Source organism: Coptis chinensis, chromosome 4 (assembly GCF_015680905.1).
Source record: "Coptis chinensis isolate HL-2020 chromosome 4, ASM1568090v1, whole genome shotgun sequence".
In the NCBI taxonomy this organism is placed as follows: Eukaryota; Viridiplantae; Streptophyta; class Magnoliopsida; order Ranunculales; family Ranunculaceae; genus Coptis; species Coptis chinensis.
In genome coordinates, this window is record NC_141459.1 from 10928706 (window position 1) to 10942769 (window position 14064).

At 37.1% G+C, this 14064-nt stretch overlaps 1 protein-coding gene and 1 long non-coding RNA gene across 3 annotated transcripts; one reads left to right on the plus strand and one right to left on the minus strand.

Annotated features, from left to right (window-relative positions):
* Nucleotides 1-965: 965 nt before the first annotated feature.
* Nucleotides 966-6169, plus strand: LOC147501837 (uncharacterized). Its single transcript, XR_015221483.1, has 3 exons — nt 966-1185; nt 4797-4901; nt 5806-6169. It is a non-coding gene; the product is annotated as an uncharacterized LOC147501837 (long non-coding RNA).
* A 5318-nt stretch (nt 6170-11487) lies between these two features.
* Nucleotides 11488-13969, minus strand: LOC147501838 (7-deoxyloganetin glucosyltransferase-like). 2 transcript variants are annotated; one of them, XM_086606837.1, is made up of 2 exons: nt 13199-13969; nt 11488-12530 (listed from the first exon to the last, which is right to left on the minus strand). In XM_086606837.1, the coding sequence occupies exons 1-2, from the start codon at nt 13329-13331 to the stop codon at nt 11596-11598; spliced, it is 1068 nt and encodes a 355-aa protein (XP_086462963.1). In that variant the 5' UTR covers nt 13332-13969; the 3' UTR covers nt 11488-11595. The 2 variants fall into 2 exon arrangements, with proteins under 2 accessions (XP_086462963.1, XP_086462964.1); XM_086606838.1 differs by lacking the exon at nt 13199-13969 and adding an exon at nt 12948-13181.
* Between the last annotated feature and the right edge of the window lie 95 nt (nt 13970-14064).

The following is a 14064-nucleotide window of genomic DNA, read 5'->3' on the forward strand; positions in this document are numbered from 1 at the left end:
CCGAAATTTTCAGGCTAGTGGTTGTGGTTTTTATTTGTTTTCAAGCAAAAAGAGTACAATATTATTTGAATTAAAGTATAACAAGAAACTCTACACGATGTGATGGTAAGAGAACTTGTTGCAACACGACACATTCGAATTTGCGGTCCATCCTAGCAACGAGTCCGGATTCAGAGAGGCTACCCGCACAAGGAAATAACGTAAGACTTAACCACCGTATTCCACTATTTTCGATCTCAAGTCTAATTATTTATCTTATATATAATGCGGATACTGGATTTTCCAATTAGTTCTCGTATTCCCGGTTTTAGAACAAAGTTTTTAATCAAAAGGGTACCAGACAGTTGGATAGCCACTATTTTTTTACTCTTCACTGAAAGGGTAAATTGGTAAACACGCTTCGCCTTTTACACCTCTTAAATTACACCCGAGAAAAAACTGAACATCCATACCCTTTCTTTCACTCTTTAATCAAGGGAAACAAATAACTGCAAACGAATTATTTTCAACCGCTTTTCATCATCAACCCAACTCTCCTCATCATCCCAAACTCTCTCACCCACAAATTCACAAATTTTCTCCCCAACGCTTTTCTCCGTTTTTTTTTCCGTTTTTTTTTTGTAAATCTCTCTTATTCATTCATTTTCTTTTTAGTCAAAGTTACGAGAGGTACTTTGTTTTTTCTTCGTTTCAATTACTACTTCCTCCGCACCTTCATTTTTACATTTTCATTTTTGTGTTTTACAGAACCGAAGTGTTTCACATCGGCAACGCGGAACCAGACTTAGAAGAAGAGGTCCTGAAAATGGCCAACAAAGACAAAAGCGTTCTATTATTAATCGTAGAAATCGCTATCAAAGGCATATCAATCAACAACACTTATCTAATGAAGGTTGGGTTTTATCTTATTCCGTGTTATCTCATAATGTTTAAAACTTTATTCTTTGCATCTGTCTAACTTATTCTACTAATCTCATAATTATTTCATTTTTATACGCAAATGTATTTTTTTTCCTTTATTTCTCTTAACAGTCCTGTAAGTACTAATCTACAACTTTGGTTTGATTATGTTTTCTTACCTTTTTAAAGTGTTATTTTTCTTTTCGTTGTTTTTTTCTCAGTGTTGTTCCAATTATTGAGTTAAAGCATTATTTACACCCGACAACTCTCCCTTCAGACGTGAAGGTATTATCTTCTGCCATTCTTCTTAGATTAAAGTTTTCTATTTCATGTCAAATGATTCATAAAATTCAAATTAATGTAAATGGCACTTCACTTATTGACTATACTTCGATCCTGGTTTATTCTTTATTCAACAAATCTTATGCGTGTTAAAAAATAAATTTAGTGATAGCTCCTAGAAGTCATTTGTTTGATTGATGTACTATATATTGTTGATTCTATTCTTCATACTCTGTTCGATTTTGTTACATGTTGTTCAATTTTATATACCTATAACTCCCAGTAAATGTTATTTTCCAACCACACGTATATTCAGATGCTACAACGATAAAATGCAACGGTTATAACCAAATTGTATGTGTCAGGTTGGACTGTTAGTTCCTATTGTACAATCAAGTATAGCATGGTTGATTTATGGGAAATATTTAATGTAGAGAAAAAGGACGTTTTTTCTCTTTGGTGTGAAGGACGCGACCCGCGTTCGAATTATGCCTGAACAAGGCACGACCTGCGCTCATGCCTTTGGCGATCATCAGGTCCTTAAGCGCAACCCGCACTCCACTTTGCCTGGTCGAGGGTGCGACCCACGCTCCACCATTTTTCAGCACGAATTTTGACTTTTTCAGAAGTTTTCTGAAATAATATAAATATAGGTTTTTTCTGTAAAAACCTAACCTAACCAAAAAGAAAGAAAGAGAGATTGTAAGAGAGAAATTCTTAGTGAGTTGAATGTTCATTCTTTGTGAGTGAATTGAGAGCTCTTGTAATCTGTTACTCCGGACATCTAGTAAAGCTTGGATCTCGCCAGTGTGGACGTAAGCAAATTGCCGAACCACGATATATCATTGTCTTGTTGTTGGTTCTCTTTTGCATTATTATCTTTACTGTATATGATTGTTATTTGATATTAAGAAGTGTTGGGATATCACTTGGAGGGTGTTGAAGTCTTGTATAGTAAGAAGAATCGATCGTTGTGTAGGATTGATCTATTTGTTGTGGGTAACGTTGTTTCCGCATTGTACTATTCACAACAATTGGTACCAGAGTGAGGTTTAAAACCTAGGATTTTGAGTTTTGGTAAAGAATCATAGTGCTCAAAATTTGTGTATACAAGGTGTTCGATAAAATTCATGAGTGAGATATTTTTTGGGTTATTTTTTGGGCTACTGAAAGACTTGGAGAAACTAAGTATGGAATTCTGCGAGCATTGTGTCTATGGCAAGCAGTGCAGAGTCAAGTTCGGTACAAGCAAGCACAAGACGAAAGGCATCCTGGATTATGTGCATAGGTCTGACAATGGTAATGCGAAAGTATATCCTATAGGCCTTTCCAAGAGTTTTCAGGCGTATGAGTGGAATTGTCGGATTAATGGATAGTGAGGGGCACGCCGCAACAGAATGGGTTAGTAGAGAGAAGGAATCGCATGTTGCTTGAGAAAGCTAGGTGTTTACTTTCCAATGCCAATCTTGGCAAATAGTTCTGGGCAGATGTAGTGGCCATGGCGTATTATTTGTATAATAGATCACCAGTTCCGGCGATAGACTGCAAAACACCTTATGAGGTGTGGACAGGGAAACCAGCTGATTATGGTACTTTGCGCGTGTTTGGATCTAGTGCTTACTACCATCTGAATGATAGTAAGCTTGATTCTAAAGCTAAGAAAGCAATATTCTTGGGCTATACAAATGGAGGAAAGGGATACGGATTGTGGTGTCTTGAGAACCACAAGTTCCTGGTTAACAGTGAGGTTACCTTTGATGAGACTTCGGTGCTACATTTTAGCAGGCCGGAGAAGGTTGGAAATAGTGGTGATTCTATAGAATCTCAAGTGATTGAGATAGAAGCGTCTGCGGATGCTAAAGAGAGTGAGGTTCTTAGTGAAAGAACTATTCAATAAGAAGTAGAGCTACAACAACATAAGCAGCAAGCTTTGGCTAGATCAAAGTCAAAGGGAAGTGTGAAACAAGTTATGAAATATGGGCATGATAAGCCAGTGAAGCATTATGGTCAACCGGACTCAGTTGCCTACGCACTGAATATCGAGTGTGATGAACCAAACGACTTCGCAGAAGTAGTTAGATATGGTAATTGCATAGATTGGTCGGTGGATATGCATGAAATGGTGGAGGCTCATAACAAGTTTTGTACTTGGGAATTTGTTTTATGCCTACGGGCAAAAGAGCTTTGGGTTGTAGAAAGTTCTCTATGGAGTTGAGTTCCAACATTGGTTGGAGGTATTCATGCATTGTTAATTGATGCCTTTCGTAGGCATGGCCCTTTGTGGGTGGAATTGTTCTTTCTGAGCATGACTCTCTGTGAAGATAGCTCTTTGTGGGCATGACATGCTCTTCGTGGGCATGACTCTTTGTGGGTGGCTCTTCGTGAGCAAGACACTCTTTGTGGGTGGCTCTTCGTGAGCATGACACTCTTTGTGGGTGGCTCTTTGTGAGCAAGACACTCTTTATGGGTGGCCCTTTGTGGGCATGGCCCTTCGGGGCCGTTGACTGCGAGTTCTGGATGGATGTATTCTTGCTGGATGTGTTCGGCTCAGTTTTATGTGTTAAAACCTCACCGAGGTGGAGAATGTAGAGAAAAATGACGTTTTTTCTCTTTGGTGTGAAGGGCGCGACCCGCGCTCATGCCTTTGGCGATCACCAGGTCCTTAAGTGCGACCCGCGCTCCACTTTGCCTGGTCAAGGGTGCGACCCGCGCTCCACCATTTTTCAGCACTAATTTTGACTTTTTCGGAAGTTTTCTGAAATAGTATAAATATAGATTTTTTTTGTAGAAACCTAACCTAACCAAAAAGAAAGAAAGAGAGAAATTCTTAGTGAGTTGAATGTTCATTCTTTGTGAGTGAATTGAGAGCTCTTGTAATCTGTTACTCCAGACATCTAGTAAAACTTGGATCTCACCAGTGTGGATGCAGACAAATTACTGAACCACGATATATCTTTGTCTTGTGGTTAGTTCTCTTTTGCATTATTATCTTTACTGTATATGCTTGTTATTTGATATTGAGAAATGTTGGGATATCACTTGAAGGGTGTTGAAGTCTTGTCTAGTGAGAAGGATCGATCTTTGTGTAGAATTGATCTATTTGTTGTGGGTAACGTTGTTTCCGCATTGTACTATTCACAACATTTAATCTATTGATAAGATGTGTAGGGTGATAATCACTATCTGTTTCGTGAAAATTTTATTGCAGAGGATGATAATCACTATATGTTATGGTGACAAATTTAGAGTTAAAAGTTTCCAATAAGTACAACAAGTGGTTTTTCAGTATACCATGGTTTGTAAACTGTACTTCAACCATGCATATACTTTCAGAGCCATGCATGTAACCTTGTACAAAGAATCGTAGTATCGATAAAGATGAGAAGTAAACTTGGCATCATTACGTTAGTGGAAACTGTACTTCAACCATGCATGCATATACTTTCAGAGTCATGCATGTAACCCTGTACGTACAGAGAATCTTAGTATCGATAAAGATGAGAAGTAAACTTGGCATCATTACGTTAGCATTATTCATCATTATTTTTTTTAGTGGGAAAATTAGTATAACTTTTATGTATTGTGCGTACTCTGAAATGTGAGAATTCTTACAGGAACATTGACAAACCGATTGTGATGAGATGGAAGCAAATTGCAAATAGCTTTATTATGTCAATGTGCCCAGCGCACAAAAGGAGACTAACTGCTGAATCCACAAGGTTAGCTACTTAGATGACTCCAGTCACAAACTCACAATACAAATTAATGTAGTTTATTTATGCTAAAATCGTCGATGGTACCTCCTTTCGACTTTAATTTGATCTTGCTAGCTACAAACAATATATGTTTTGTGGTGTCTTTATTAGAGTTACTTAGTGTAGTGATATATCCACATCAACGATACTTTTTAACCCTCTCCTCTTCATACGTCGCTTAATTTGCAGTGATTTTTTACTCTAACAAGCAGAAACTTGCAATAGGTATGATTTATTCACTGTTTTTGTTTTTGTTTTTGTTTATTGATGTTCAAAATTGAAATAGCCTTTACTCTTGCAATGTTCATATGTTTTTATTTTATTGAATCAGTCCATATTCTGCAACTTTATGTTTTTAAGTAGACAAGTAGAGTAACCAATTATAGTTTGAATCCTTTTGTATGAGGTGATCAGTCATATTCAGGTGTAGATAAGCTTTTTGTACCATAGGATTCCTTATTATTAGTTTACCTTTTTCTTTGGTGTTTGATCAAGGAGAAAATTTGATTGTTGGAATATTAGATTTGCATGTTTTTTAATTTCCATTTCCTTGATTGCACTATGGATGCCATTACATGAGACTGTTGCTGGTGAAGATGTTAAGAAGCGCATGTGTATTCTGCCATTCCTTGACAATAGGATTTTTTCCAGCAACATGTGTCTTGATAAGAAGTAATTTTAGTTCTTCATTGTTGTTTTCTGAGTTTGATCATTGGTTATGTAGGTTCCCTAAAAAATGATATGATGGTAAGTTTTTAAACTACACACTTCAATTTCAATGTTTCAATTGTGATGACTAATTAGAGAGCATGCTACTACCTACAAGGCTAGCCATTCTCCACTGGCAACTAACATGTTTATGCTTTAGATCTCTTGGTTTCGAAGGCAAAATGTAATGGAACTATCAAACGGTGCTTGAAGCCTAGCAGAATAGGGCATCTGAAGACCTAAGAAGGAAGGTATTAGATATGAAGATTGGACATGTCACCAAACATTTAGCTGTCTAATCCACATGAACAACATATATCAACTTCTCATGATCAGAATAGCCTGCACATCTTCATTGTGTGCGAGTCTATGACTCATGCTTATTTTTTTTTATGCCTTTAAATATGTTTCATAACTGTTTTTAGGAAATGATAACATTATATTTCATTTCAAGTTTCCTTCCATATATAATTGTTGTAATTCAATTCATATACACTTTGAGAATTTAGATCTGTGTTTTGCAATGTCTATGCATTACTATCTCATTGATTTTACAGTTGTGGGATACTTTAGCTTTTTTTCAAGAATATTTTTTGAGAATCAATTGTGGGATACTTTAGCATGTTAGCAAAAAGTACTTGGTTGCCCATTCATGGTGGTAGCTTGCAATGAATACTATGTACAATTAGTTTGGGTTCGTACAACATATCATGTGCTTTTAATTTTTTTTTTTTTCCATATTAGAAAACTAAGATGGAAAGTTCCTATGTCGTTGCAATTATTACTTCATGCCCTCGGCTTTATCATCATGCTTTTTCCCTTTTACAAACATGTGAAAGTGATGGGATACTAGGAGAAGTCTATGCTTGATTTAGATATTGCAAAAACTATGTACTTATCTTTTCCCCCTTCTAAAAACCTGCTACCACATATACATTTTTCAGACCATTCTAACCATTGTAGGCAGGCGCAATATGCGTGCCCATTTACTAGTTACTCTAATCTTGTTATTGATAAGTACGTAAATGTTATATATTTGCGCTTAATTTTATATTAGTTAGTCGGTTTATTTTATATGTTTGATTTAGTTAGTGTATCTTGTTATTGATATAATTAAGCACGTAAAAGTATACCCGCTCAATTCCCCTCATGGCAAAAAAAAACCCCCATAACCATTTTTAAAAAAACGTAAAAGTATACAAATGTTTTCCTTAAAATTCAATATTTAATAAACAAAGTAAAGATGATTAACATTTGATATCCACTATTTTCATTACATTCTCGTCATTCCAAAAAATTACAACCACTATTTACACAAAATTATAATAGTAATCACCATTATTTACAAAAAAAATTACAAGTAACCACTATTTAAAAAAAGTTACAAGTAAACATCATTTTACAAAAGTTTAGCCTTACATTCACTGAAAAACTACATTAAATCATCATCATCAACAACAACGTCAGATAGGATAATTGCATAGGGTTCAACTTCAGCATCTGTCAAAAGTTGAAGCAGGTTCCTAAAAGCCTCTATGTATACATCGACTTTAGGTAATGCCCAATCTCTCCATTCACCACCTCCTTGAAAAACAAGATCTCTCCATGAAGTCACAGGTCTAGGGAATAAACAATTCTAGTTGAGTTTTACATTGACATAATAGTTATTGTCTTTGTCGCACAAAACACCAATTATTTTAGGATTACTTGGAGGACTTAAGTGCAATGGAAGGAAAGAATGTATGCCACTAGGGGGGATAAAAATAAAATAAAAACCACATTATACTTACTAGCAATTAAATAATTGGTTTCGGGCATCGCGATCAACATATATTTCGAGGAATAACACAAGCTTCTATACCAATCGATGATTGTGCGAAGTTTTGAGGCTCCATCATCGTGCCACATTTTATCATATAAATCGTGCCTCCATGAGTCAATCTCTTCAACTAAGTCTTGCCTCACTTGTATCCACCCGGTCTCCTTATCAAATCCCATACCAACTGTAACTGCCCGAAAACCACAGTTTCCATCACTACTCACATTTTCAAAATCTTCTACATATTGGCGAAAAGATTCATGCACAAGAGGAAGATATTTTTCTTTCGTACTTATCGGAGCAACATGATTCTTTAGAGTTTTTTCCGAAGCAACAACCTTTTTCAAAGAAATCTTCGGAGCAACAACCTTTTGTGAAGCATTCTTCGAAGATTCCTTAGGAGCTTTTTGCATTGAAGATACTTTTCGTTTCTTCGGAGCATGTTGCATGGAAGCAACTGATTTATTGGTTGGTATTATAAGAGGTAGTGATCTCTCCCAAGCCGAAGGATCCATTTTTTGTTGAGTCTTCATCTTTACTTTCACTTTTCGTTGACCCTTTAGTTTTCTTGCCAAGACTACCAACTGGTCTTCCCTTTGGCTTCACTTTTGTTTGAGGAGAGATAAACCAAGTATTTAGCGGACAACTTATTTCCCTCAATCTCTGCAACAAGTTCTTTTTTTTATCTTCAAAAGAATTTTGGTAATGGTCAACAAACAAATCAAATTCATCTTGGTAGTCTAGGTCACCTCAATTAATTGGGTTAGGTGTTGTACTTAGCTTCTTCCAAAATGGGTGAATCAGGTTCATAGTAAGCTTTTCTCCCTTCTTAGAAAGACCATTCAATGAATTGGCACATGGTAATCCATGTGTTACGGAGAACACAACCACACTTTTTTGCGTAACTTTCTACATTTTCACATCTTTCTCTCTCTTCAAGCAATAAATTCATCGCTTTCCTTGACACAAAGCCTCGAATTTTACTAAACAAAGCAATCATGTGTGCAGGCCTAATGTTGTTCAAGTTTTGCTCGAACAAAGCTCTAATTTCGATAACTTGAGCAACAACATTAGGATGGATCAATTCCCACATGTCAAGGAATGTATGATTTTTTTTCTCCCATTTAAGCTTCACTTTAGAGAAGCATGTGCGCCTTCAGCTTGGTTCGTGGTCTTCTCACCAAAGTTCACACAACGATCTGACTAAGCGTCAACAAATTTTTCTTTGCAAGACATTCATGTGTTTTGAAGATAATCAATCAGATCTGGAAACTCATTGAACTTCTCGACAATATAATTCCATTGCCACTCCACCTCCGCATTAGTTGTAGAACTTACCAAACGATCCCACAAACTCGAATTTTTTTGGCACAACGATTCCACATCAGGAAGCTCTTTTCTCGCTCTATGTGCAACATTCATAAATATGTGAAATCGGCAAAACAATTTAGTAACTTGAGGGAAAACAACTTCCAAAGCTTACCTTTCATCAAAGCAGCATCAACATCAATCAGCATTACTAAAGGTGTCAAACCATCCAACATTAACTTAAATTTCTCTAGTTCCTAACTGAAGCCATCTGCAGTTTCTCTCTGCATTAGACAATAAAATGCCAAAAAAGTTTTGTGAGTAGGGGTGACACCTACGATCTCGAATAGTGGGTAATCATGCATATTCGTCTTGTAGGTGGCATCCATAATGAAGACATATGGAAAACAGTTGGACAAAGATATGCTGTCTGGATGCGCCCAACACAAATCCCTAATCTCATCTATATTGTCTACAAGTGTAACATGGTGAATATACATTTCCTTTCCTGAGAAATCAAATGCAGAAGTTGTTGCATTTCTGTTCTACCTGCCATGACTTCTACTTTATTTTTATTGCGAAAGTTGTATAGAGTTTGTATGATCGATGCATTATTTGGAAATCTTTCCTTAAGGTTCTTAAGAGTATTCTTGGGTCTCATCCCTGTTTTCATCAAATCAGTGACTAAAATTTTCTCTCCAACTCTTAATATATTGGCATATGAGTGGCCCTCTAGTTGTACAATAACAAAATGATTGCAACGACCAAAAACCACCTCAATTTTCCAACAATCTTTTGAATAAGAAACAAAAACACCTCTTATTTTGAATCGACAACCACACTTTCTCGTTCCCGCGTTTCTCTTCCTCTAGCTTGAAGTGATTTCCTTTACCATTTTTTTTGCACATGCACCTGATACTCACCAGAGCGCTGACATTCCAAAAAAAATCTTAGAGTCCTTCCACACGTATTTAGTATAGATCCGAGCTCCCAATAACAATAATCATGCCCAAACCTCTCCCCACTTGTTGAACCCAATTCACCATTTCTTTACGAGATGGGAACACCTAAGTTCGCAAAACAAAATCACATAAAATAATATCATTATTAACTCAGATCAAGCAAACATTTCTTTGATTAATAAACTAAAATTTTATGACTTACCACATCTGTAACAAATGAATCACTAAAATCTGGGTACTCCATCCTGCTACTTTGATCATAGGGCTCATCATTTGAAACATAACTAGCAAATCCTCTTCAATCCTCATAAATTCACTTGTATACTCATTTGTCGGTAACTAAAAATAAATAAAATGAAAATGATTAAAAAAGTTATAAATTCACATGTTTTGTGCTATTCTTATGGTTCGATATAAGGCCATTTTATTCACCTTTCTAATTATGTTTGTTACGGTCTTCAAGGTAATGGTAAACTTTATTCTCACTCGCTACTCACTTGCCTTAATTTATTTATTTATTTTTTTTTTCATTCACTCGTTTGTATACAATTTTACTATGTTTTAGTCATTGATGTGAAATTAGTCTCACAAACTTGTCTCTAAAACTTCAACCTATTTCTGCTAGTATGCTAATACAAGCTTCGAACTTGAATGACTTTTTACTGGAATTACGTACTATTATCTCATTCAAGTTTTAACTATGGAAATCAGGGAATACCCTTGATTTGTTCTATTTCATATGTTCATGGGAATAACTTACCGCCAAAATCCATTAGACGAGAAAATGTTGTGAAAAAAATAACGGTGATTGTCGCTCTTCATTTATGTAAGATGTGTGGTAATGAAGGTCATTGTCATTCTCGACTGACTGATCATACGTCAAATTCTCCAAAATCCCTAACGTGAAACTTGTAATCATTGAGTCTTCTTCAATTTCATTAGGCCATTCACTGGGGTTTATGGAAGAGAGCGCTGTATTTTTATCACTCATATTTGAAGGAAGTAAATTTTGGTGGAATTGAGAATGACGGGAGTTCGGTTTCGCTAGGACAAAAAAAGAAATAGAGAGAAAGTGTCGGATGAGAATGAGAAATTAATATAAGGTTTAGTTTTCTCTTTTTAAACTTGGGGTGCCTACTAGGGGGGTGGGGGGTAAACCCATATGAAGAAGGGACACGTGGCCTATCTTTTTACCAAAGGGGTCACTACACCATTTAGGCCAAACAAGAACGGATTAGAGCCTGTTTCTGTTAGGCCTGTCTCTAAATTGTGAAGAAAACTGTTGGACTTTTAGCCTAATTTTGAAACAGGTCTAACGGGCCCTATCCGTTTCTGTTTGGCCCAAATGGTGTAGTGGGTGCTAGTCCGGTGTCAATACCGCCGCTCTTACTGTAAGGTTGTAAGAGACAAGAGAAACTTTGTTAACATCTCTCTGCCATGTGACATGCTACTGTACTGGCAGAGCAAGAAATATTTCATTTTTACAGTGAGGGTCCAAAGGCGCACGCCAAGATGTGCAGAGGCATAGCCTTCGTGCGTGCATAAAATCATGAGTCCCGCTCTTGAGACTAAAATATTCCCACATTGTGATTTTAGAACCTAGAGATCAATCTAAAATTCCTGTGGGCTCTGTACGTAAGCACTCATTGACAATTGTTGTTCTTGAATTGGATGTTCCGAAGATTAACACCCTAAAGGAACCACTGACACCAATTAACATGGAAGAACTTAATTTTGCCCTTTGTGGCCACAATTTAGAGAAAAGAAAGTGAAGTTTATTGATTTTTTTATATGAGAAAAACAAATCCGGCCAGGAACAACAAAGAGAAGGTAGTAAAGCTGGGGTCAATGCCAAAGCGTGTCATCTAAATAGTTGATTGATCATATTGTCAATGTTCATGTAAGAAGAACCACCAGGAGCAGTAGCCTCTTCAGCTTTCTTCTTCCAGTCCAATGCTTTCATCTTCATCTCCTTACCCTTCTCTCCCTCCATCAACTCTCTTACAAGGCTCTCCACTTCCTTTCTCTTCACATTACTATCGATCTCCATGCCTATACCCCAATGTTTACACGAGTATCTGCAATTTGTATGTTGATCGGCAAAGAAGGGCCAACATATCATAGGCACACCACTAGACACACTTTCTAAAGTTGAGTTCCACCCACTGTGAGTCAAGAAGCATCCTATAGAAGGGTGACTGAGTACTTGTTCTTGTGAGCACCAAGTTGCTACTAGACCCCTTTCTTGTGTTTCAGTCACAAATTCAAGTGGTAGGATCACCGAGTCACCAACCACAAGATCGGGTCGGACAATCCATAAAAAAGTTCGATTGGTATTAGCAAGGCCCCAAGCAAATTCGTTGAGTTGGTTACTCGTCATGACTGTTACACTACCAAAATTTACGTAAACAACTGAGTTAGGTTCCTTGGAATCAAGCCATTCAAGACACTCGGGTTCTTCTATCCATAGATTGGAACGAATAGAATCCAATGTAGTTCCTGAAACTTGGCCAAGAAGCAAATGCAGTGGACCAATAGTGTATATAGGTGGAAGAGGCCGAATCAACTTGAACGAAATTGCTCTTAACACTTCTTGCTCCAATACATCAAAAGTATTGAAAATAATAGCTTTTGCTGCATATGTTCTTTCAGTTTCACTCAAGACAAAGTCGATGGTGTCGTCTTTGGCATCTGCAGTTCGAGCAGAACTTGGCAGATCTCTGAAACGGATATCATTCATTCCAGGTATGCATTCTATTGGCATTTCTAGATCTCCATTTGTTAGATAAGTATCACCTGTTCGATTGGAAAAATAAAAAGAATAATTAGCTTACATTATGTAAACAACCACAATATATGCTCAAGTTGCTTGTCTGGAGTACCACAACACCCAAGAGACGTCTCAAGTTCGAGTCTCTGGGGACTCCTCTGGTTTGACCGGACAAGTGAGGGCGCCAAACTTCAGCCAGAGGACTATGGACTGTTTTCCCCGGGTTTCAGCCCCAATTACCTTGTGTTGCGGACTTTGTACTCTTTTTTGTGCGCACCCTTTGAGTTTGAGGGAGTTGACATGCATGTAAAGGATTGACTAGTTGACTTTGGGTGTTTGCTTAACAAAATTTTCAGCATATATTAGCTCATTTGGACAACGAACTGATTATATCATGACAATTGACATATGCTGTACCTTATATTTGATAAATATATAATTACCGCGGAAAACTGGTAAGCTGATTCACTTAAGTTCTTCTTTAAAGAAGGTTGAAATTGCTGGACCAAACTGCTTAATTTTTCAACAAAAACGACATCTCTGGTACAACAAGATCATACTAATAAGTAATAACCAATAACCATGCATCCGCTTTAGCTCGTCTGTTGTGATACCATTGAAGTATCCCAAATAGACAACACAAAGCCCCCTGATCAACTGAAGATATATAAAAAAGTTCATATATACTTTTTACCTATAAGTGGTATAAGACCTCTTTGTATGAGAAGATAATAATGTAAATATGCTGTGAAGCTGCAAACACTAGGAGTCCAAAATAATACTTCCGGAATACCAAGTTCCTCTGCAACTTTAAGAGTGAAGCTCATGACTCCATCTGAAACTATGCATGAAACAGGAGGAATGTTGATGGAAGAGGAAGTGGTATTTAATTGATTTACAAGATTGCGAAAAGGGACTAAGCAATTTTTCTAGTTGATGCGTTGAGAGCTTTGACGTTTTGGGTGGTGTTGGAAGCGGAAGGTGGCAGACCATCTGGGATTGAATGGAATTGAAAGTCAGGTAAGCCTCTCAGAGAATTAGGACCCCGAGAGTTTTGTAAGCGTTTGTGATTATAGTCAGTATTGACAAAGGTGATGTGAAAGCCTTTGTGGTGAAGGATCTTGGCTAGTTTGAGCATGGGGGCGATATGGCCCTGTGCTGGGTATGGTATGCATACTGCATGAAGTCTTCTGGCTTCTTGTTGGGATCCCATCTCTTTCTCTGAATAGGTGTTTGTGAATTGTCATGGCAAGGAACTCATCAATTTAAACTGGTAAGGGGGCATACTGGCACGTGCTAGCATTCCTCTTAGATTACTGTTTGATCTCTGATGGCCGGAATCTCGAGATATATATACATTTTTTTGGGTACAGATATATTGATAGATTGCCACGAGGATTCCCAACGATGTAGCGCACAATTGTCTAACGTGAGCAGTTGGCCGGGTTAAATAGTATTTATGAATCATGATAGCAGGAGTTGTTTTCATCCTATACATGGATAGACGATTCCACTTGAATTATAAAATACTAGAAGATTGGGTTTGACCTTGATATGTAC

Coding starts and splice junctions, on each gene's coding strand:
- LOC147501838 (XM_086606837.1), bottom strand. CDS start 13,331: ATGAGCTTCACTCTTAAAGTTGCAGAGGAACTTGGTATTCCGGAAGTA. Junction 12,531..13,198: donor AGGTCTTATACCACTTATAG/GTAAAAAGTATA, acceptor CCAATCGAACAG/GTGATACTTATCTAACAAAT.